General features: G+C 44.6%; 1 protein-coding gene across 1 annotated transcript in view; it reads left to right on the forward strand.

Moving 5' to 3' along the window:
• CAPN6 (calpain 6) overlaps positions 1–25,325 on the forward strand; it is a 91,571-nt gene extending 66,246 nt beyond the window's left edge. Inside the window, exons 8-13 of the mRNA XM_054996350.1 lie at positions 126–321; positions 2,015–2,137; positions 2,380–2,582; positions 6,270–6,391; positions 20,724–20,860; positions 24,413–25,325. Coding sequence (XP_054852325.1) covers positions 126–321; positions 2,015–2,137; positions 2,380–2,582; positions 6,270–6,391; positions 20,724–20,860; positions 24,413–24,595 — 964 coding nt within the window. The 3' untranslated portion in view covers positions 24,596–25,325. The remainder of the gene's footprint in view (positions 1–125; positions 322–2,014; positions 2,138–2,379; positions 2,583–6,269; positions 6,392–20,723; positions 20,861–24,412) is intronic.
• The last annotated feature ends 237 nt before the right edge of the window (positions 25,326–25,562 follow it).

Here is a 25,562-nt window from a genome sequence, read left to right on the forward strand (position 1 = left end):
AATTGCTGAAGCCTGGCCCAGGTCTTTAAACATTTTATGTTTCTATGGGTTTCTTTGTAATTTAGGCCTCTAGCATTTTCCTTTGAAAATTAATAATGGTATCTTGCTTTGGCTCCATTAACCAGGATGTCATTCGAAGACTGGTGCAAAAATTTTACTGACGTTGACATCTGTCGGTTTGTGAACACGTCCATCTTTAGCATCCACAAAACCTGGGAAAGTGGGCTCATGTGCGGTACATGGAGAAAGAATCCAGACCCCCTTTTAAACCGATCTGGTGGATGTCTTAATAACAGAGCCACCTTTCTGCAAAACCCACAGGTTGGAGAGCATTTATGCATTTGTGCTTGCATTTCCTACAGTAATTGAAGACAGTAGGTTTGTGCTATGAACGACTCTTGAACAGAAATGACTTGGTTATACTCATTTTTTATTTCCCTGATCAAATACTTGAGGTTTTGTTGGTCCAAGGGAATTTATCTGGGGAAAAAATGTTCTTTGGAATATGCCCAAGTGGTTTGTAGTTCCTTACATCAAGCAGAAATAAGGCAGGTGTTAGTATTGCCCTGGAGGAGTAGACTAGTGACTGATAGCACTTGCATTCCACTTGTCCGTGATGACCAAAAGAGTAAAGATGATCCATCACATGCTGATAGTACCCAGCATCTTAAAATTAGAGATACATGGTGTCTGAATGGAGAAAGATGGTATAGGGGGCATGGAAATGCATGTGACTCCACTTTTCCTTCCTAATCACTATTCTGATTTGGGCCTCGACTCTATTGTCCAAATAGGCTTCTGTCTTTTTTCCCTTCCTCTGGATCATTCCTGCTAATAATGAAACAACTGTTCCCTGTTACGATGACAAAACGGGTGCATTCACAGCCAAATAGGGGTTTCTGCATACTTGGAGGATGCCATAAGAGTCTAGACAAATATGGCTCTCTAAATTAATCAAGTTAGGACCCCCACACATATACACACACACATTTAAACAAAAAGTCCTGATGAAGTCTGAGTATGTTGCATTGAGAGCAGCTAAGGGAGTCAGGGGGGAAAAACGTGAGGGAATGAACTTGCTTCATGCCTTCTTAAAGAATCCAGGTTTTGAGACCTGGGAAGGCAGTTAAAAATAATCTCTCCCTCCCATGAATCTCTGTGGTCCTTAAGTTAATGTACTTTTTCAAAGTAATTTTTCCATCTGTCTTAGCATGGTGCTTCGTTTTCAGCTGCAAATTTTATTATTTCTACCGGAAGCATTATGCGTATGCAGCTCATTGGGACCCTCTGGTTTATGCCGATTGATTTCTGGCTTGCTTTCAGGGGACCTGGGTCCTTCATGGATAGTCTCCTCGCTGGATATCCAGTTTGAATTTTGTTGAATGGAGATATGGAAAAGTACACAGGCACATTCTATGTAAATGCTAAGTAAGAAGTGAGCCTAATCGGTTGTTTCCAGTGAGTGCAATGAGAACCGAAATAACTGACTAGCATTAGGCACATATTTATAAATCTTACAAAATTAAATTGTATTAATTTTAATGCAATTAAATCAAATACGTCCAGCTACTACAATAAGGTGCCCTGACCTAGATAGTGCAGGTGAGCCTGATCTTGTCAGATCTCAGAAGCTAAGCAGGGTCGGCCTTGGTTATTAATTGGATGGGAGACTTCCTACGAAGACCAAAGTTGCAGAGGCAGGCAATGGCAAACCACCTCTGTTAATCTCTTACCATGAAAACCCCACCAGAGGTTGCCATAAGACAGCTATAACTTGTGGGCCCTCTCCACCACCACGACAATAAGGTACCACTATAAAGGTTGGTGGCTGTGCACTATTTTCCAGTCCCCTCTCCAATTGCACCTCTCAAACCCTCGCTACAAAATGTGGAGCAGTACACGGCTTGTATTCATTGTCATAGGCAGCGAGGCCCTGTGGCCATTGTCCTTTAGCGTAGACTGAAAGCGTCACTGACCACAGCAGCTCAGTCTCTCACCTCCTTCTTCCTTTTAGTACGTCTTTGATGTTAAAAAGGTGGAGGACAAAGTACTGATTTCCCTGCAACAGAAGGATCAGCGTGTTCACAAGAAAGAAGGGAAAGGCGATAATTTTGTCATTGGCTTTGAAATTTTCAAGGTAGGTCGCCAAGTTGCATGCTGAGCTAATCCAGGACAGCCTAAATCAACATTTCTCTTTTAATGATGTCCATTTGTCAAATGTGCCTTGTATTCTCCCACTACAATGGCACTATTGATAGTATGCCATATAGTAGATCCAGCAAGCCATCTGACCCAAAGGTTGGAGCTTGATGGATGCCCCCTAGCCAAGGTACAGTCTGAGTGAAGAACAACCAGTGCTCATCTGGTTTCCAATCCTAGGTGGAGGACAATAGAAACTGTCGAATGCATACTATGCATATACAAGAGAAGGTGGCGACTTCCAACTACATTGACATGCGCACAGTGTTTTTGAAGGTGCTTCTCAAACGAGGCCGATATGTCCTGATCCCGACCACATTCAGCCCTGGTGTGGAAACTGAGTTTATGCTGAGGATATTCACAGATGTGCCATCGAAGCTCAGGTACTTTGACTTCCAGGTGGTATGGCATCATCTCCTGCTTCTCTTGCAGTCCTCGAGGGCAAACCTTCCAAATGTTTGATAAAATGAGCATATATGTTATATATAAAGGGAAAGAGAGTCATAGAATGATGATGAAAAAGCCAGATAGAGGAGACATTTCAGCAAACGAGACATAAGGGCAAATGGATATTTATTTTTTATTTATTTTACTTATTTACATTATTTATAGTCTGCCTTTCTCACTGAGACTCAAGGCAGATTTCACAGTGTGAATCAGTACAATCCATTTCAACACATTTCAACAAACAATATAATAGGGTGTATAAGTGCACATTTGCAGAGATAGGAGGGGTGTATTGTAGGGAGGGGATCTCAGATGCTTCGCTAATGTTAGACTTCACCATAGACTTCACCACTATGTTGCCTTACACATTATCTGTTGCTTTAAATATGTACTCCATGTAATACCTGTGCTTCATGTTGTCTAATGTCAGTCCTAGAATTGATTATGTTCTGTTTCAGCATTTCTGTATTGGATCCTTGCTAATGCTATATCTTTGTAAACTTGTTATTGTTTATGGAAATGTCCTTGACACTGTATGGAAATGCCCTTGATACTAATTGTACTAATCTCACACTACGTAATCCACCTTGAGTCCCAGTGAGAAAGGCGGACTATAAATGACATAAATAAATAAAATAGCCAGTTTGGTGTAGCGGTTAAGAGCGTGGGACTCTAATCTGAAGAGCTGGGTTTGATTCCCCACTCTCCACTTGAAGCCAGCTGGGTGACCTTGGGTCAGTCACAGCTCTCTGGAGCTCTCTCAGCCCCACCCACCTCACAGGGTGTTTTGTTGTGGGGATAATAATGACATACTTTGTAAACCACTCTGAGTAGGCATTAAGTTGTCCTGAAGGGCTGTTTATAAATCGAATGTTGTTGTTGTTGTTATAAAACTAACAATAATCCAATACAGAGTTGAAGAAACGCTAAAACTGTATAAGCAATTCTTAGATTGGTATATTAAACAACATGTAAACTATCTAGTAGGATCCTAGGTACAGCAACATACAGTACATAGTAGTAAAGTCTATAGTCCCTATGCATATCTTTTCAGAGTGCTTCCTTACTGTACAGCTCTCCTATCTGAGTAAAAAGCTCTCTTGAATAACTCAGCTTTGTATAGTTTGTGGAAAGGGTCCTTTGGAGAAAGGGGGTGGGGGAACCTTCATTAAGCCTTCCTGCCTTCTATCAATTGTTGCTTTCTTTTCTATGGCTGTTCACAATCATTGTTTCCCTGATCCACTGTTATGAGAGAAGAGGCAGTTAAGCTTTTGGACTACTTTCACACACGTTGGATAATGCACTTTAACAATCATTTGCAGCTGCTAAAGAGCGAAGAATTGGTAAAGTGACTTGAAATTGCATTATCCGACATGAGTGAAAGCAGCCTTAGGCAAATTCTCGCCCACACTGGAATGTGCCTCCAAACACTCATCCTGTTGAAAGTAATGCAGTGGAGAGGAATCACATCCACATCCCATAGGTGCACATTTTTCCTGTGCACCTATTATTACTTGCAATGAGATACCCATCTCAATGCAAGGATGAGTTCTGGTTGCCTAAGCAACAGGGACACATTCCCTCTCCCTGCAACATCCTTTTCAAAGTGATGAGACCAATTGCCAAAAGGAGGGGGGGGGAGTTAAATGTCTTGAAGCAGCTTTCTTCCCTCTCAGTGCTACTTAAGAATACAAACCCTGCCCTCAGGCTTCTACTCCCAGTGTCTTTTTGTATTTCTGTTTTTGCAAAATGTGTGTTTTCCAAATTCCCTCGCCTTTTGGTAATAGCCTTTAATGATTAGGAATCGGAGAATCATAGAGTTGGAAAGGCTTACAGACCGTCTAGTCCCACCCCCTGGCCAATGCAGAAACAGCCTAAAGCATCCAGTCTGCCAATGGGAGGAACCCACCACATCCCCAGGCAGCTGATTCCACTGCTGGATTACTCTTAACATGAAGAAGTTTTTCCTGATGTCCAGCCTTCCCTCCTGTAGTTTAAATCCATTATTGTGAGTTCTATCCTCTGTTGCCAACAGGAACAGCTCCCTTCCTTCCTCTAAGTGACAGCCGTTAAATACTCCAAGAGACCAATCATGTCTCCCCTCAAACTCCTCCAAACTAAACGTTCCCAGGTCCCTCAGTCTTTCCTTGCAGGGCTTGGTCTCCAGGCCCTGATCATCCTGGTTGCTCTCCTCTGAACCTGTTCCAATTTGTCCACATCCTTTTTAAGTGAGGCCTCCAGAACTGCACACAGTACTCCAGGAAGGGCCTGACCAACATGGTATATAGTGGGACAATGACATCCTGTGATTTGGATATTATGCCTTTGTTAATACACCCAAAGATTGCATTCACCTTTTTTGCAGCTGCATCACACTGACTGCTCATTTTTAGCTTCCCATCCACCCATATCCCAAGATCTTGTCCACACACACTACTCCGCAAATACCGCGTATCCCTTATCCAGTATGCATCCTTTACATTTTTGTTACCCAGATGGAGAACCTGGCACTTAACTATGATCAATCACATCTTCAAATCTGCCCCCTTTTCCAGTGTGTCCAGATCTTGTTGAATTCTATCCCTGTCTTCACTATTGTCTTCACTACTCCCCCCAGTTTGACATCATCTGCAAATTTAATGAGTAATCCTTTCACACCCTAATCCAGATCATCTATAAAAATACTGAAAAGCGCTAGGCCCAGGACTGAGCCCTGTGACTGGATACCTCCCTTTATTTGGATGCTTCCTGTCCCCTGAACAAGAACATGTGAGAATCTCCCGTCCAGAGAGGTTCTGAGGGGCATGTGCTCCAGTTTGCCACTGAACTGCAACAAAGATACAAAATATTTCTCTTTGCATCTCTCATTCTAATGTGTATGTCCTGCTTTTTTTTTTAAGGGAATCTTGATATTTGGTTTTATAAGTTTATATCTGGTAAATATGCATCCCAAGCCAGAAGTCTTTCCCTTTACTCTAAGCAATCTGTAAAGCCTGTATTGAGGAACTGACAGTGTGAACCTAAGCACAGTTGCACCATTCCAAACCTACTGACATCAGTGGACTTAGAAGGGTGTAACTTTGCTGAAATAGCACAGCTAGTCTCTGTGCCAATCCACGCATCCTTCAACTTTGCCTAGTAGCTTTCAAGGAATATCTGCTACTGCTCTTGCCATATTTCCTTCGCAAGCCCACCCAACAGTATCTGGCTGATGCTGAGAAAGGAACAGTGTGACAGCAGCAGACAGGAAGGGGCTGGCCCCCTGCAGGGATTTGCTTTCTCAGGTCTGAGCATGGCAACCTGCTTCTATGGTATGGGATCATTTACCCCTTAACCTCCATAGGCAGCAAGTTGCTGCTAATGAGTTACCCTCCAAGGGCAATGGGAAATCTTCCCTTTGGGGCCATTACTTAGGAGGCAGGTGCATTTCCTTCATAATTCTGATGTCTAATTTTAATAGATTTGGGAGGCTCCTTGAAGACTATATATGCTTTTGTCTTTTCTTGTTTATTAATAAATAAAAATTGCTGATTGCATAATGACTGTTAAAGGAGATAAATGAATCTGATATCTATACTTAAATCCTTCCAGCTTATCAGCTGTGTTCCATTTTGATGTTTCAGGGAGCTTAAATTGGATAAACCAAAGCCAGAGTTCTTGGATATCTTGTGTGGCTACCCTAAGAGGGTCTCTCAGATAAAGATCAGTGCAGCAGAAGGTCTCGAGAGTCAAGACAGACATGGGGGTAAGTGCAACGGCAGGAGGAGTCCAAAAGTTGTCCTAGTTTCCTTCTGAGACAGCAAATTATTGCAGTTACTTGGTTATTAAAATTCCATTCCCTTAATCTGTGAAAATACTTTTCTGAAAGGCTGGATGAACGTCACTTCTTCCATTCAGTGCTCAGCCCACCATTTTGTTGTAATGAGCGTGCCATTCTGCATGTTTTCAATGACCTGTTGCGTGTGCACATGTGGCACACATTTTGGTGTGTGTTTGTACTTGATACATTTTGCATACTTCCATAATACTACCACAAAAATAACATACATCAAATTATGCATCCAGTCTGTGCCCCCAAATTAAAAGAAAAATCTGAGTCACCACAGAAAAATTGGAAAGAACAAATATATATAAAGCTCTGTTCTGCAACACATATACAGTTCAAATCAGCCCAGGGAGAATCCCCTAGGGGAGGAAGGATTTGGCAGAATCCCTAACTGCTATCAAGTAAGAAAAGAACAGAAGCTAAGAAACTAGATTGACTATTATTAGAAATATGTTCCTGTTATCTCAGGTAGCAAATGAGTTTGAGTTTATTTGATTTTTAGCCCCACAAGCAGGCTCAGGGTGGGTTACAACATTAGGAAAATACACAAGATAAACAATAAAAACAAACAATCTCGAAGGATATAGTTTTCAGTGTTGAGAACCAAGAATAACATCTCAAGATGGGGCCCCTTCACACTTCCCTGTGAGGTGCAAGTTGATATCACACTATGACCTCGCATGCGTGGGGAGGAAATCACTATACAGACAACTATGTAGCCCCACTGCTGGCAGGAGACCATTAGGGAGGCTCATTTGATGAACCTAATCCTGGCCTCAACCATATGCCTGGCGGAACATCTCTGTCTTGCAGCCCCGCTGAAAGGATAAAAGATCTTGGTGGGCCCAAGTGTCCTCCAACAGAGTTCTACGAGGTTGGAGCCAGGACCAAAAACACCTTGGCCCTGGTCGAGGCCAGCCGAGCCTCCCTGGGGCAAGGGACCACCAACAGATGTTTCTCTGCTGATCTAAGTACTCTCCGGGGTACATACAGGAACAGGAGGTCCCTCAGGTATGCTGGCCCCAGTCCATTTAGGGCTTTGTAGGTTAAGACCTTGAACCTGATCCGGAATTCCATAGGGAGCCAGTGTAGCTGCTGCAAGATTGGAGTGATGTGTGCCCCGTACGGAGTACCATCAAGACATGTGCAGCAGCGTTCTGGACCTGCTGCAATTTCTGGGTCAGGCCCAAGGGAAGCCCTGCATAGGGTGAGTTACAGTAGTCCAGTCTGGAGGCAACTGTTGCATGGATCACTGTCATTAGGTCATGGGATGAGAGACGGGGCAAGCTGCCTGGCCTGCCGGAGATGGAAAAAAGCAAACCGGCAACTGCTGCAGTCTCTCGGATCCCACCTTGGCAAGGCGATGGGCCAACAGTTCATAGTTGACCGTGCTGAATGCCGCTGAGAGGTCTAGCAACACCAGCAGCAGTGACCCGCCTCAATCCAGATGTCTGTGGAGATTGTCCTTGAGGGCGACCAGCACTGTCTCCATCCCGTGGCCTGGGTGGAAGCTGGACTGGAATGGGTCCGGGGCAGAAGCATCTTCCAGGAAGACCTGCAGCTGTTCCACCACCATCCACTCAGTCACCTTACCCAGAAACATGAGCTTTGAAACTGGGCAGTAGCTGGATGGGTCGGTATGGTCTAAAGATTTTTTTTCACGAGAGGCCTCACTACAGCTTCCTTTAACGCCCTGGGAAAAAATCTGGAGCTCAATGACAGGTTGATAATATACTCCAGTTGGGCCCCCAACCCATCCACGCTGGCTTTCACCAGCCATGAAGGGCAGGAGTCCAGGGAGCAGGTAGTGGGCCTCACCAGCCACAGTATCCTATCAACCTCTTCCTGGGAGACCAGACTGAAGTTGTCAGGGCCTGCCAGTTAGATCTCCAGTTACTTCACTGTAGACCCTCCAAGAGTCCTGTTAAAGTTTCTTTATTAGAGATCCATCAGTATCAGTGCACACAGACTACAGCAATTGGCAGAAGTGATGAAAAGGGGGGAGAGCAATGTTAGTTATAGGGCAAAGTTCCTGCCCTTGGAGGCGGGGAGGTTCCTGCCCTTGGGGTTCCCGCCCAAACACGAATTTGATGGCGGAAGACTCTTTATCCCACACCGCCCAGTGGCACTCTGCATCCAAATTTTTTTTAGAGATGTAAGCACAAGGGCGTAATCTCCCGTTCTCATCCTCTTGCCATATGACCCCTGCCCCCATCGCTGCATCACTCGCATCCACCTGCATAATAAATTTTCGATTTTCATCGGGTTGTCTTAGAACAGGTTCTGATGTAAACAATTGTTTTAGCTGCTCAAACGCGGTTTGGCAGTTTTTTGTCCATTCTAGTTTAGCACTAGGCTTCACCCCTTGCGGTCCTCTCTCTTTGGTTTTCAACAGGTCAGTCAATGGCAAAGAGACTGGGAAAAGTTCTTTATGAAAAGCCTATAGAAGTTTGTGAATCCCAGGACCGGCTGCAATTGTCACCTTGTTTTTGGGGTTCCCACCCCACTACTGCTTGCACTTTATTAGAGTCCATTTTCAATCCCTCTCCCAAGATTGGATAACCCAAGAAATCCAACTCCTGTTTATGCAATTCACAATTAGACCGTTTTACCGGCAGGTGGTGGTCCCGCAGAGTTTTTAGTACCTCCTGTACTAATTTCACATGTGATTCATAGTCTTTTGAATAAATTAAAACATCATCAAGATAAACGTGCCCCCCCCCTTGTACAGGTGCTTGTGTAGGATCTCATTAATTAGATTCATAAAAAACCCCGGGGCCCTTTGTAATCCGAAAAGCATGACCCAATACTCAAATTGCCCCAATGGGGTGTTGAAAGCGGTCTTCCATTTGTCCCCTTCCTTTATTCTCATCCGGAAGTACACATCTCTTAAATCCAATTTTGAAAAGATCTTCCCCTGGGCTACAACCCCAAGTAGATCCCTGATGAGAAGGAGGGGGTAAGCATTCGATATTGAGACTGCATTAATCCCTCGATAATCCGTACACAGCCTCAGCCCCCCATCTTTTTTCTTACGGAACAGCACTGGAGCAGCATGGGGGGAGCTGGTGGGCCGGATGAAACCCCGAGCCAAGTTTTTATCAATAAATTGCCGTAATTCCTCTCGTTCCCCCAGACTCATAGATTACAACTTACCCTTTGGGAGTTTTTGACCAGGAATCAGTTCAGTGGCACAGTCCATGGCTCTGTGGGGGGGAAGTTCATCAGCCTCTTTTTCATCAAACACTTGACTCAAATCTCTGCACTCCGGAGGAATTTGCTCCTTCTCCTCCCTGTTCAGTAGGGCCACCTCCAGGAGGGATGGTGTTGCCAAGCCCCACTCGGGGTTCCATTTATGTTGCTGGCAATTTTCCCCAGTGAAACACAACTCTCGGCTTCGCCAACTTACGTGTGGCTCATGATCCCACAGCCATCGTATCCCCAACACTAGTGGAAATTTAGTGGCGGCGCTTACCACAAAAGTTCTGGCTTCCCAATGACTCCCCATTCCCATTGGGGTACGTTCTGTCTCGTAGCTGGAGGGGGTCCTTTTCGGGAATCATCCATCTGTTCAAATATAATAGGGTGCTCCAGCTTACACACATTTAGTCCTAGTCCCGTGACCAGCACCGCAGCTGTCAGGTCCCGAGTGTACCCTGAGTCAATTAAAGCTCGCACTCTGATGTGGGTTCCCCTCCCGGGGTTAACTAGCATGACTGGCATATAAAACAGGGCCCCTCTATATCTCACCTCCTCAGGCGTGGATTTCTCTTTGACCTGCCGGCGGGGCTTCCTCACAGCAGGTAGTTGGCATTTTCTGCTAGTATTGGAAGGCCCTCTTCTCCTCCCAAAGGGTCTCTGCTTGATGCCGCCGATTCCTCTCCCACCTTTGGGCCAGTATCCACTTCACTCCATCTCTTAGGAGCTTTGCGGGACGGCTTGGTCTCAGGTACCGGGGTTTTCTGCGCTGGGCGGCCCTTCTCCATGGCTTCTTTCTTCCCGCTGGGGCAATCTACTGCAAAATGGCCCAATCCCTCACATTGTAGGCACGGACCCCTCTTCTGGCGGATGGCCCTATCCATCTCTGGCGAGTGGGTCTTAGATGATTTCTTTCGCTCCTATTACACGGGAAGAGCTGTGAGTTCCAATGTGGTGCTGCATTTTCAGGAGCTTGACCACTTGGTCTCGGCTTTCTACTTTGCAGGCGAGCTGGATCCATCCTAGGAGCATCCTGGAGTCATCTTGCACCAGGGCCTTTGCTACCAGCTCCAGGTTCAGCCCTGCTCAGAAGAATGCGATTTTAATTCCCTCTGTCCAGTCCTGGACTTTGGCCGTATGCTGCCTGAACTCCACAGCATACTCATGCACGGAATGGTTACCCTGCCAAATCCATTTCAATTTGGTTCTGGCTCGCTCCTCCTCAAGTGGGTCTTCGAATTGGGCTCTTAAAGCTCGCACAAATGCATCTAAGTTTCACTGTTCCGGGGCCTGTGCCTCATACAGGGTAACATACCACTTGGCCACGGGGCCCCCCAACCATGAGCCCAGGTAGCTCACCCAGCTGTGTTCATTCGGGAAGGTGTGGCCCCACTCTTGGAAAAATTCCAGCGCTTGTACTAGGAAGGAGCCCAGCTCTTCACAGTCCCCTTTGAAGTGGGCTTCTAGCTCACGCCACCCCAGAGGTGGGGGAACTGCAGGGGGGACCTCCGGCGGAACAGCCGGTACTTCTTGAGGTGGTAGAGCAGCAGGGGTAATCACCGGAGGCCTGACAGATACGACTTGCGGGCCCAGACCGGGTATGGTTCCATCTCCAGCAGGCCCCAGGCCGGCACCCCGGCAATAGTCAAATATTGACTATGAACTGTTGTGGCACATGAGAAATTGAGCACTTGCCACTTTAAATTGTTCTAGTAAATTTTGGATACGCTTTTGACTTGCCGGGGTTTTTTTCCCTCTCTTGTTTCTGTGCAGTTTAGCTGGGTCTTGCCTTTTGTTACGTATCCATGTCACCAGCAGGCTTTATGAAGTCCCAGACTGGCCATCACTGTTGTATTCTGCCGTCTTTCAACACCTGAAAGCTGCATTCACTCCACAGAACAGTGTGCTTGTATTTGCAACACAATTTTGCATGTTCAATAAAAAGGAAATGCTTTTGGAAATCTGCAAGGCTGCTTCTTGCCATGGAGGATTTAAGCAGAGGAATGTTTGCATATCTCTGGACCCATCATCCCCTCTCCCTGAATTCGCTATTTTAGCGTATATATGTTGACTGAGGGTGAGGTTAGAGGAGAGGATTGCCTGGGGTGAATGTATTGCCACATGGATGTGCCTCGGCTGGTTGTCTGTGTGGACCCACTAGGAGTCTTTGACGCCTTGCAAAAGATGTTCTGTTGAAAATGAAGCAGCACCCTCTGCTGGCTACTTGTTAGCAGCTGTGCAAGATCTTTGGCTTGCAAATGCTCTGTTTTGAGTGGGGTTTTGCCACCTGCCTAAACACAGAGAGAGAGAGAGAGAGTAGACCCTTCCACTTTGCCTTCTGCAACTGCCAAAGAGACCAAATAGCTGCTGTTTGGAAACAGTGTGTGAAGCCTGTTTGGATATGCCCAGACACTGCAAGCCATGTTTATGTGCCACAGTTAACAGTTGTAATTTATGCTAAATTTATTTCCAGCTTTGTGTGTTTCCCATGAACTTACTGTCTTCTGCCAAGCTAAACTCTTACTAAATAAAGGTGGTCAAAAGACCATCGGGAAGGAAAATTCTACAATACTATAGTGCAACAGTTTATAAACCTTTTCAAGTGATTTTAACAATAATACATAATTACATCATATTACATATTATATCATTTTTCAACATTTTTCAGCAATCTTATTCATAATACATAGAAACAAGAGTCCTCTGCAAGAGGACCTGAGGGTGTGACAGCAGTGCAGCAGGAAAAGTCTTTAAAGACTCAAGATAACGTGTCTTCTTTAGCTTTTTTCTTTTTTCAAATTTTTCAAATGCCAAGATGGAAAAGTACGTGGCTGGTCCAAAGATGAAAGTTGGAAAGCCTAGCGGTGCCCTCTCAAAAAAGAGACTTCTCTCCCCACATAAATTACAAAAAAAACTTTACCTGGAAGTACCTGGGACCTTGATGCAAGAAAGTGCTCCTTCACTGAGCAGTGGGCCATTGCGCATGAGAATCCCATGTGGCGACTGTATAAACCCCTCCAGCAGTAGTGCAGATTGCTGCACAGGATCAGGGAGTCTAGCAACTAGGTGGTAAAATGCCTAGTTGGGATGGGTTCATGGGAAGAACATTTTTGTGCATTTCTTTTGTTATTAATTACAGTGATTAGGGAAATGGGGTGTTTTTTTGTGGATGTGGTCACCAGTTGTGACTTTGAAGCCTTCCTTAAAGCCTTGGGAAGGATGAGCCTTGAAATAGGAGTCTGTGGATCAGGCGCTGCACTGAAAGGGGAGGGGGTGAAGTAGCTCTCCTCGCCCTGCCTCGTGCTTTTTCTTCCATCTCCTCCTCAGGTCAGCCTCCTGCTTGTGTGGCTGAGAGTCCACATGGATCTTGTCACACACACACACACACACACACAGAGAGAGAGAGAGAGAGAGAGAGCTTTCCTGGAGTCAGAAGTATCTGCTGAGGAGAGGGGAACTCAGCAACGATCGTCAGCCTAAACTTTATAGCACTGTAACCATAGGAACCTCCATTCATATGTATTTGAATAGTTTATGATAGTAAATTGGCCACAGACCTCCTTTGTTCATTCCTGATGCTGGCTGTGCCTCTGTTTTCCTCACAGCAATCAGTGCTGATTTTTCTTTTGAGATTCCAGAATAGATTATTTTTTTGTAAACTCTGGTGGTCCTTGGAAAGGAGGGAATGTCAGAATGGTACACTCAGCTGCCAGAATTAATTTTTCTGGACATTTTTCTTGCTGAGGTTGTCATTTTTTCTCATGAGAATCGCATGAGGCATTCCATTACGGTGCCTTCCTGTTTCCCAGGTCCAAGAACTGCACGGACCTGAAGGGGCAGACAAATAGGAACTAGGACGAGAACTTCAGACGGCATTTTCTACTCCCAGATGTTTATTTTTAGAGACTCCCTCCCTCGTCCCGAAAAACACATGGAATGTTTGTCTTTTGACATTCCCTGAAGAAGTTAGGAAGACAGGACTGCTTATTTCACAGCCCTTCCGGAAGGGCTGACAGATCATTAAAACAAACTCTCACAGCTGCCGAAAGCTGGGCTTGGGATTTTTAATGCCGAGTGACTTGGTGCACTGGGGTATGTAAAAAGGCTGTTATGCAAATTTGTACTTGGGACGGGGTGGGGCTGTGGCTCAGTGGCTGAATATCCATTTGACATGTTCAAGGTCCCAGGTTCAGTCCCCAGTATCTCCCATTTACATATTTACTTAGTTGTTTGGTGGTGGAAAATGCCAACCAGATGTAGCTGACATACGGTGACCCCTGGTGGGGTTTTCAAGGCAAGACACTAACAGAGGTGGGTGTGCTATTTGCCTGCCTGGTCATTGTTGGAGGTCGCCCATCCAATTCCTAACCAAGGCCAACCCTGCATAGTTTCCAAGACGTGACCAGGTCGCTTCCACACGTCCTTAATGGGATGGCCTGCCAACGGAGCTCTGGCGGGTTATCTCACTCATTACACACGTCATTGTTTCCCATGTGCGAGGAGGTTGTGATGAGCCCGTTTTTTAAGCATTTTTTGTGAGACCTGTTTTGGTCTGTCTTTATTTTTGATGCCACTTTTTCTGTGCAATTATCTACCATATCAATGCATGTGGCGGCTTTTTTGCACTTTGAAGTGCCCTCCCACAAATCTCCAACCCCTCCTCTTGCTATTACCCCTCCTGCACGTGTCTGGATCACATGTGTGATTGTATAATCCCCCCCCCTTTCTTTAAACTTTTTTAAACAGTCCTTACTCTACTATGATGTATACAAAGGGAATCATGCTTGCTACATTGAATCGTTCAGCAATCAGACTATCAGTTTAGGAACAACACTGAGAGCCGAAGGCCATTTCTGATTTTAATTTAAACTAGCAATAAGGCCTGTTGTTTGGGAAAATACAACAGGCCCTAACAGCGCTTCCCCCTGTGGCATCAGCCAGAGAGGGGATCGGGAAAGGGAGCAGGGGCTCCCTCCTTCTCTGACCCCTCCGCTGCCACTTGGGCTGTGCACAGCCCTCCCAAGGCCCCATGGAGGCAGCGGGGAGCCCCACCCTTGCTGCTGTGGGACCTTGTGAGGGCCTTGCTGCCATGACTCGCTTCTTATCCCTACATACTGCACCTCCGCGGGGATAAGGAGTGAGTGGTGGTGAACATGGTTTGCCTTTTATATAGTAAGAGATGGAATTGCACGATCACGCTACTCTACTGTTCACATATTTATTAAATACTTTTGCATTTAAAACTCTGAGTGGGAAATCTACGGTAGAGAATGGAGTACACATGCCCAGTTTCTACAGAAGCTGAAAGACAGGACAACGGTATAGCGCAATCCTGCATGCACTTAAAAAAAAAGGAAAAGTTGGGTGGGAGTGCACCAATGTCATTTGTGATGAGGCACAGATAAAGAATGAGTTTTCTGTTTTGGAACCTTTTTTCCCCGCAACAAACACCCACAAAACATGGGTGGACAATGCATGTGGAAGGTGAGTTCTTGAAGCAGATCATGAAGACTCGGCTTTGGGACAGGGAACCCCCCCCCCCCAAAATGGGGCGTGTGGAAGCAGCTCAGATTGGGCTTCTCTGGGCTATTCAGGTCAAGGCACTTGGTTATTTACAAATTTCATTTATAGTTTTTCTCACTGCAGCTCAAGGTGGATCAAATAATGGGTGATGAGAAAGACCTCTGCCTGAGACTGCGGACTGCCTGAGTCCTGGTCCATACATTACAGTGAATGTGTGTACATCCTGCGCTTATGTATGTACATACATCTGTTTGTAAATAAGAACCAACATATGTTTATTTTACAAATGAAACCAGTGCCTGGAGAAATGTGAGGTTTAAATCACACTTTCAGCTGTACGTGGAATGAATGTATCAGAATTACTCCACATCTGTATAAAGAAAAATCAAGTGTACACTTTAGACAGATGGTAATGTGTTTGCTGTAACTTGTGAACAGGAGCTATCAGACAGGTTCATGTGACTTGTAACCAGCAAATTGCAGGATTTTACCAATGTTCTCTGTCTGTCTGTCTGTCTGTGTGTGTGTGTGTGTGTCAGTATCACAGAAGGGAAAAGAAACTGAAAGTAAATTGAAAACCATGAAGGCCCCGATTCAGGAATTAATTTTAGAAATTGTCCTGAAACAGCCAGAATTAAGGGGGAGGGATAAAAAGCCATACAAACTGAATGTTTGGAACAATAAAGGAATCTAGCCAGGAAACCTTGTCTGTCTGTCTTTATTGACTTTCCCACTTTAGTGTTGCAGGCTGGCGGCAGCCCAGGGGATTCATGAAGCTCCCTAGCGATCCACTGCAGTGCAGCGGTAGAGCCGGTCTTGTCAGATCTCGGAAGCTAAGCAATGGTTAGAGTTAGGGCCTAAGGCCAGCGGGATCCAGGTTCAAATCCCCTCTTTGCCATGAAATTCTCTCGATGTCTTTGGATCTTTGTCTCTGTCAGCCTAACCTATCTCACAGAGTTGTTGTGAAATGCAGCAGAGAAAGAGAGAATCACGGCTCCTGCGGGAGGCAGATAAACATAGCCATGGAGTGGGCTTGGTCTGTCTGGGTCAAATCAACCCTTGCAGTGACATAGGGATAATGTTCTTCTGCTACCACGAACACTCCATAAATTGCTACCTGCTGGGATTGTTCCTAAGTGTCCTCTGTTGTCATGGCGACATTTCCTTGTATCGATCACCTATTTGTCTTGGAGAAACTTGCTATGTAGAAGAAGGAAGTAGGGGCTTATTTACTTTTTTTGCTTTTCTCTTATAAACATGGCTTTTTCCTTAATAGGTTGTAAAATTTCAGCTTGTTTGGGTGTGATCTTTCTGGGGGTTGTGTGGTGATCCCGAACTCTTGGCCTGTGTTTCCTGTTTTTCCTTACCTATACGATCTTTAGAGTCGGCACAAGTCGCCTGGGCACATGTTCATCAAGTGTCAGGAGACGTAATGTTAGCTGGAAAGCGTAGGGGTTTTTTGTTTTGTTTTGTGTTACGTATCAGATATGTAGGTTTATTTCTAAAATTAATAAGGAAGTAATGGCTAAAATGGCTGCACAAGAGGCAAAGGTTCCTGTTGGATTTTTTTTTTAACAAGGATAACATTTTATTGCAGCAGATTATCAGTAATACCATCCGTATTTTCTTTCTTTTCTTTTTTATAATTTAAACAAAATTTTATTAATAAAATGCATACAATAAATTACAAGATAGCACAGATTAACAAGTAACAATTGGTAACTAAAACACAACCAATAACCAAATAACAATACTATATACAATGTAAAGTAACAGTGATAAGGCTTAGATTCTAATAACTACATTATAGCAATTCAAAAACAGATTTGTGAAACTTTGATACTGCCCAGATATTATTGTTTTCCAGATATTCATAGAATGGAGACCATTTCTCCTGAAAATGAGTGCTTTTGGGAAAGTGCTCGGCTTGATAAATTTTGTCACTCTATTTTTCTGTAATGAAATGATCCCAGATCTTGTTATGCCAGACAGATAATGTTGGAACATTATTACTTTTCCAATAAGTTGCAATAACGCTCTTTGCAGCTGTTAGCAGGCTTGTTATAAGGTCCTTTCTTATTTTGGGAATGAGTAGGTCGTCCCATTGATCCAAAAAGATTAATTCAGGCTTTAGAGGGATTGTGTAAGTGATGTCTTTAATCGAAGTGAGGTTTTTCTTCCAAAAATTAACGACATGTTGGCATTCCCACCAACAGTGAGAGAATGTTCCAACCTCTCCACAGCCTTTCCAACACTGAGGGGATAAAGAGGAGTAAATTTGAGATAGTTTTTTAGGAGTTAAATACCACCTGTTTATGATCTTAAAAGTTAGTAGTTTGGTAACAACTACTGGAGAGTTGTTTAAATTTGAAGACCATATTTTGTGCCATTGTTCAGATGTTAAATTAGTTTTGCAATCATCTGACCATTTAGTTTGATAATTTAGAGTCTTTTGGTTACATGTATTTAATATAATATTGTAAACTTTGGATATTAGGCCTTCGTAAGATAATTGTTGAGAATCTAATAGTTCTTCAAAATCAGTTTTAGGGGTATTCATTATTTGATTAATGTTGATTCTGTCTGTTAAGCTTTGAAGTTGCAAATAGAGGAGCCATCGAATCTTTTGGTGTGTCTTTTGTTCCAGTTCTAGTTTACTCATAAGACCATTATGCTTTGCAATATCTATCAATCTAAAGGAAAGCGTAGTTTTGAAAGACAGAGCTGGTGGAGATTGCTCTGGAAGGGACAGATTCTCTCACAGCCCTCTGGCATGCCAGACTGTCTCTCCTTCCGGAGCGTTAACCCTGCTGCCCTCACTGCTTAAAATTTTGAATTGACTGAGCCTCAGCAGGGCAAAGGCTCCAGAAGGAGAGATGCCAGAGGCGGCGGAGGGCTGTGAGAGAATTTGTCCCCTCCAGAGCAATCTCCAACTGCTCTGTTATTTAAAATTATACTTTCTAGTTAATATTGCATCTCCCAACACGTGAGGAACACGCGTCAGATGTCTTGCGTAGAGAGACTCTTAGTTAGGCAGGGATGTTTTCAGACATAATCTGAATTGTTTCCCAGTTCCAGATCTCTTAGGGTTTTTTCCGCACGGTGCAGGCTTGTGTGGTTTCCCTGTAGCAGCAGCTGCTGCTGCTGCTGCTACTGTCCAGTGGCGATGGCGCTTACACACAGCAGGCTTCCACATATTGTCCCTGGCCCTACTATAGCAGCCACATCCTCCTCCTTCCACCAGAAGGCTTTTTGTTTTTAAACTGGCAATTAAATATCATTATAGTGTTATAACATTATAACAATGCATCTGTCAGGTGTTCTCAACTTTCAATTTTTTAAAAAACCTCTAGCCCCTTTCATTGCAGAGATACGAAGGAAAATGCACATATCCACAACCCAAAGGGCCAGACTTTTTCTTGAATGAAAGCTAGGAATTCTGAGAACCTGATACACATTGTTATAATTTTATTATGGTATAACAATATTGAACAACTCATTAAAAAAATAAAAAAGACTTCTGGTGGTGGGAGTGAGAAATGGTTGCCACAGGAGCAAGGAAAATGACTGCCCTGTGGGCAGGACTGGGAGAACTTGAACTTCCAACGCACACAGCAGCCATCCAGATTTTTTTGAAATCTTTTCCAAAACTTCACAACAAAGTAGGTTTGGGAAAGATTGGGGGAAAGCCAGGGGAACCCCAGGAGCTGCATGAATGCACCCTGATGTTGTAGGGAAGCAAGAGGGGAAAAATCTCAACAGCATTGAATTGGGAGCAAATAACCAGAACGAAAAATGCCATAGTCTTTATTTATAATGTGGCATTTGGAATCCTCCACTTCTCCATTTTTTATTTGCGAATGGTGTTGAGAACATTAAATATCTGCAGCATGCCTAGGTTTCAGTGTTTTTGGTATGTGTGTGTCCTTCCAGGAGGGAAGGAGGTAGGGTATAGCTGATCTTGTCAGATCTCAGAAGCTAAGCAAGACCAGAGCTTGGGTGGACAACCACCAAGGAAGACTCTGCAGAAGAAGGCACTGGCAAACCCCCTCTGCTTCTCACGTCCCTGAAAGCCCCTTGCTGAGGTCGCCGTAAATCAGTTGCAACTTGACGGTACATATACACGCACACACGTGTGTCCTTCTGCCACCTGCCTGACCAATGCGCATGTTGAACAGTGATCAAACTGGGAATTTGCAGTTTTATGTTATGTATTGAGCTATCATGATTGTTTTGGTAGGGTGTTTCATCAAAGTGCAACTTTGCATATCAGCAAAAATGTCCCATGACAAGAATCTTGATTGCACTTACATGTGTGAGCAGTTCAAGTGTTTTATCAATGCACACATGGATTGTAGTCATGTGGAAGAGAAGAAACTCAGCAGTAAACTGACAAATAGTATATGCTCCATTTTCCAAGTTAGATTTAGAAATCATTCTAGTTAAATTGGAATTCAGGAGGAATGAAATGCATGGCACAGCAAAGATAAAAGAGCAGCAACTAAAGGAAATCCTTTAATCCTGATCTTAAATCTTGCTCTTCATTATACAGCCAAAACTTCCTCTTAGATAAAATTTTGAAAAATCCTTCTGAAATTGTGGCTATGTTCTGACAGGAAGACTGCACCAGGGAGATAACACCTCATGTTCCCTGAAGTCAAGCTGAAAGGAATAGAATCGGCTTGTATGTGCCCTTTCACACTTCTCTAAAACCCTGTTAAAATATTTATTGTTGATACCCAGATATTTAGCCCCCTATACAATATTCCCACCTGTGCCAAAGAAAAATAAAATAAAAAGGGAACTTCCTACCTGTACTTTCAAACCAGTGAGCAATTCATTGATCCTGCACTGGACTTTAAAAAAAAAATTAAAAGAGAAAAGGGGGGAGCGGGGAAGGATAGAAAGGAGGGGAGAAGGAGCAGCTTGTTAGATGAGAGTAGCCAATCACAATGCAGTGGGCTGGCAGGGGGTGGGAGAGGGGGGGACGAGGGGGGAACAACAAAAACAGCCTACCACAAAGCAGATTTTTTATTAAAAAGTTGGGGTATAAGTTCTTTCAGAAAGGCTGGGGAAGAGCTCATAGTGGCCAGAGTGACTACTCATGGCAGAAAATCTGGTGCAAATTATCATGAAAAAATGCTGCAGTATGGAAACTGAACCAGCGAGACAGACCCATGCAGCTTCAGCTTCAGTCTCTCACAGGGATTTTCTTGTGAAGATAAAATGGAGGTGGGGAAAATGGCATTAAGTGGGGTTCATTTTACTTCATTTATACCCTTCCTTTCTCTCCAATGGGGACCCAAAGCAGCTTTCGCCATTTTCCTCCCCTCCATTTTCTCTTCACAACAATCCTGTGAGGTAGGTTAGGTTGAGTGTGTGTGACCGGCCCAAGGTCACCCAGCCAGCTTCCATGGCATAGTGGGGATTCAAAACTGGGTCTTCCAGATCCGAGCCAAATGCTCTTAACTCCTGTACTGCACTGGCTCCTCAGAGCAACATGTGTTTGTTGTTGTTTTTGCCCACATAGGAGCAAACCCCTATGTGATCGCCAGATGTGGGAATGAGAAGGTTCGCTCTCCTGTGCAGCAGGGAACCGTCAATGCTGTTTTCATTACACAAGCCATTTTCTATCGAAGGAATGTTAAACAGCCTATTACTGTCCAGGTAAGAGAGATAAATGCATTCTTGGGCTGCATCCAGCATCGGATTTTGTCTGCCAACTGTATGTTTTTGATTGGTACAGAACAATCTGTAGTTCTCTGGGGTGCATCACTAATTTTGTAAAGCTACTACTGAAGAATGTCCAAAATCCCCCCTCGGAATTCTACACTGGAGTTTGCCAAGCCCACTCTGAGGGAGAGCTTCCCATTCCCATTCATAATTCAGCCATCTGTGCCTGATCTGGTAGGCACAGCAGCAGTAGGAATGGCTACTCATCTACTGACACGTCCTAACCATGGGTCACGCCACCTGGGGACATGAAGCGGGAGTAGCCGAGATGGTTCCGGACAGTGACTGTCAGGCTACGGCATTCCAGTTGGCTAGAGTCTGCCTTCCTCCCTTCTGCAAGAAGACAAGGTCTTTTGATTTCAAAAGGTTTTATTGAAAGACAGCATTCAGGCCCAGATGTCCACATTCCAGGATCAAGTAGACCATGGCTGAGCAAAGCTTTGTTAGGAATGAGTTACAAAATGAAAGTTGGTACACTTCAAAGTCTCAAATCCCAGCCTCCCCCCAGAGTTCACATAGCAGGCAGCTTTTCTGTGGGAACATTGGTTCATCAAGGTCGTCTCAGAAGGAAACAGATAAGACACAGCATCCTCTCCCATGGAAATGTACTTGCAGGGACCTAGAAGGGAGAGAGACTAAACAACTACAGAAATTAATATGGCGTTACACAGGCTACATTTCCCCAGTATGGCAGATCCTGACAGTGACCGGGTGTGCTCTCATGATGATCAGCTTATTTATGTAGCACTATCAGCATACATGGCGCTTACAAAGTGACACCAGCAAAACATGTCGATCCCTGTCCCAGGAAGCTCGGAACTGAAATGTTGGCGTCATGGGAGTGAGCAGGCAGGTGCCGGAGGGAGTAGGAGGAAAAACAGCAATGAAGGATGAATAGGGGTCTGTTTACACAAGAGGTTAAGCACAAATTAACGTGGGTGATCAGCATTCACGTGTCTCCTGGGCAGACATGTGGAATCAGCAGGAAGATGAATAGCCCAGTCCTCATGAGCCTTTTCTGCCCACAAAAGCACACTGCGTGGAAGGGAGGTGTTATGAGCCTAGTGGCTCCAGGGAAGCCTGTTGTCAGTCCCTGGCAGGTAGATCCTCAAATCCCTCACAGCAAGCACTCAGGTGCATTGGTCGAAGTAACTTTTATTAGAGATCCATACAGTTCAAGGTGTTTACACAAAGGTAGCAATTGGCAGAAGTGGCTATTCAAAAAGGGCACTACTAATTATAAGGGTAGAGGAGTTAGCCGTGTTAGTCTGTGGTAGCAAAATCAAAAAGAGTCCAGTAGCACCTTTAAGACTAACCAATTTTATTGCAGCATAAGCTTTCGAGAATCAAGTTCTCTTCGTCAGATGCATGATCCGAACTGGTCAAGAGAACTTGATTCTCGAAAGCTTATGCTACAATAAAATTGGTTAGTCTTAAAGGTGCTACTGGACTCTTTTTGATTTTGCTAATTATAAGGAAACTTCCCGCCCTTTGGGTCCATTGGCATTCTGGCCTGAAAACCCCAAAGAGTTACATGGGAACTGATTAGTTTAGGCTAGACGTAGTACAGAATGAAATCATCCCAGTCTCTGAGAAAAGATACATCGCTCGCTGCCCGGAGCTTGCATCCAAGGACACTTGCTGTACAAGTGAAAGTAAATACCTGCAGTAGATAACAGACAACCCCCACTGGCTCAGTACATTTCATGTTAGCAGTTTACACACTCTCAGATGAACAATACAGAACACAACTGTAGCAAATGTTTATGATCAGCACAGAATGCAAAACACATTAATGGCAGGTATGCAGGCATACATGACACCTGTACTAGAGTGACTAAAGGGCCCACATTTCCCAGGTCCCCTTTGGGCCCTGGGATTGGTTAAGAAGGGATTTGGAGGGGAAAACTACACCAGTAGAGAAGTAGGGGCGGTGCCTGGGAAGAAGGGATAAAAGGCCTCGCCGTGGTGGGAGGGGTTCACGCCCAGGGAGCAGAGCTGAGGAGAGGCTGCTGCAGACAGAGAGATCCCTCATCCAGAAGGAGTGAGGCAGCTGGAAGCCAGTCACCAGGAGACACCTAGGAACAATCTAGATAGACGCGTTAGGGCATTTTATTTTATTTATTCATCAACCATTATTCTCTTTAATCTACAAAGTTTTGAACACACGTTATTCATAAACCTTTTAAATAATAATGTTTATTATTCTGCCTGGGTCCTCATGCCTCATTTGATCACACACAACATAAAACCTACTGGGAAAGAGTGGACAAAAGGTGTCGGGTGGTCTGGGTCCTTCCAAGGAAACCTGTACCAGAGTGGTGCCAGCCCACAGAGAGCTTCCCCGGTCCCCTGCCTGCTGTGGAAGGAGGGAATGGTGAAACCCCTTCTGCCTCCATGCATGTGCTTGGGAGTCCATTTCCCCACACGCCACTATTTCGAAGGTGAGCGCTATCGCAAGTTAAACACAAGTTTCCCCAACTTAAGTTGGCTTTAACATCTCATGTAATCAAATCCTAAGTGCTTACAGCTGAAGAAAAGCTATCAGCAAACATCAGCCTGTAATAGGGATACATTTGAAGTTATTCTTGTCCTCAGGTTTTGAAGTCCTGAATTGCCTAGCCTTGTTTCGAGTCTGAAATGGATGTACCGGAAATGAAAACCTGCTCTTCCCTAGCTAGTGGTGGTAATTGCTGACACCAGTGGCCAGGCGTCCGGCCAGCCACTTCCTTGGCACACAAGTGGCCAGGCGAGGGGACTGGAAATGGGGGAGGAGGCTGGGAAGGCCCACCAGCGACTCCCCCAGGGGGGAGGCAGAGGCAGTGCAGGAAGACCTGCTGAGGCCACCAGCTCCTGCTGGCCAGCAACCAGATTTTCCTCCCCCATGCACAAAAATACCAGACATTTATATTCCAGTATTTTAATCACGCTTCCCTGGACCATCCAATGAAAAACTGGACTGTCCAGGGGAAAACCAGACACCTGGCAACCCTAGTACACCAGTGTTATATGTATTTATATGTTATTAATCTGCTCTGAGCCTGCGTGTGGGGAGAGCAGACCACAAATAAAGAAATAAATGTTTCATTCTGAGGCTTTGGGTTAAAAGGCACTTACTGAGACTCTTAAAGAAGCATCAAATGCATGTTTTGAACACGAGCTATGTGTACCTTGTCATGTTCTAGACATGGTTTCCATACCCTTAAAGTCTGTTCCTATTGATTCAAATACATGCAAACTCTGTTTTACACATCTCTATGTAGGATTTTCCCCCTTGCCTGTATGCATATTGTAGGCAAAACCCAGACAGTCCTCAAGAACAAAGCAGCTTCCAAGTCTCAATCACCCCCTAAGTAAAAGAACTGTTACAAAGGGAGGGGTCTTGCCTTGGGCCCTTTTCACCAGAAAAAGGGGAAATACGGGGTGGGGGTGGGAAGCAAACTAGTCTTGCAGCAGTTATTTATACTTTCCGTCTTCTCTTTCTAGGTTTGGCACAGTGACATCTTCTGTGACCGGTTCCTGGGACAAGTGCGGCTGACTGCATCACCCAGTGACTCCAGGGACCTGCAGACACTCCAGCTCTGGGGCAGAGGCAGGCAGGAAGCAGACAAGATGCCCGGTCATATCAGCGTCAAGGTCATTTCCAGCGATGACCTTCTGCAGCTATGAATAGCAGAAGCTGATGGGCCTCTCAGCAAAAAACCTTGTCCGTCCTCTCAGCAGGAAAGCAGCGGGAGCATCGCTTGCACATAGCCGTCAATTGCTTTGCGGGATTCTACTCGGGCAACAAGAAAATGACTAAAAAAAATAGATGAGAGCATTTATGCAACCAGTATACCATTACCTCTCTTTATCTACATATATATTGTCTCTCTCCAAGCTCATTAGTAAATAGCGGGTTGGCTTCAGGAGCTGGGTATGCCACTGGAGGGAAGCTGTTATAGGTGCTTGAGTTGTTCTGTTAGAAAGTGGAATTTCATGGAGATGGGCAGGGTTACTTCCAGGACCACTGGCAGGAGGGCAAGTGGGAGTGACTGGACTGAATTCTTGCAAATGTCGAAGACCACAATTTTGGAATGGATCTGTAGACATGTGACTCGACTTTGCTTCTTGATATCTTAATTCTCATGAATCGCACCTTGAATATTGCTGCATTGACTATATTTTCTTTGTCTTATGTTGAGAATCACTGTGGTAGTCAGGGTAATGGTTAAATACGTGCCCATTGATGACTACCATGAGAAGAGGAATTTGCACCTTGTAAATCAGATTCCAGAGTTGGAGCATCTTTCGGGCTGCACTTCTTGGACTTGATCCAGCTTTCTTACAAAAATTAGCATACCAGTCTGAAAATGAAAAAAATATAGATGATCACATTCATTGTAGGGGCTGTTGTTATCCTTTGTAGGGGCTGATGTTATCCTTCTTGGTCAAGTATGACATGTTGACAGCTATAGGAGCATAATAAAGTCCCTCATTATAAATAATCTTACTGGTCATTTTATATAGTCTTTTAAAAATGTTCAGATCACTTCATGATTAGGATCTCAGTAATCTTTATAGTCCTGCCGTGGTGGAGGAACGATACCATTATCCTCACATTGCAGGTGGAGGAGGGGGGATGAGTGACTGGCCT

This window comes from Eublepharis macularius, chromosome 13, assembly GCF_028583425.1.
Source record: "Eublepharis macularius isolate TG4126 chromosome 13, MPM_Emac_v1.0, whole genome shotgun sequence".
Classification (NCBI taxonomy): domain Eukaryota; kingdom Metazoa; phylum Chordata; class Lepidosauria; order Squamata; family Eublepharidae; genus Eublepharis; species Eublepharis macularius.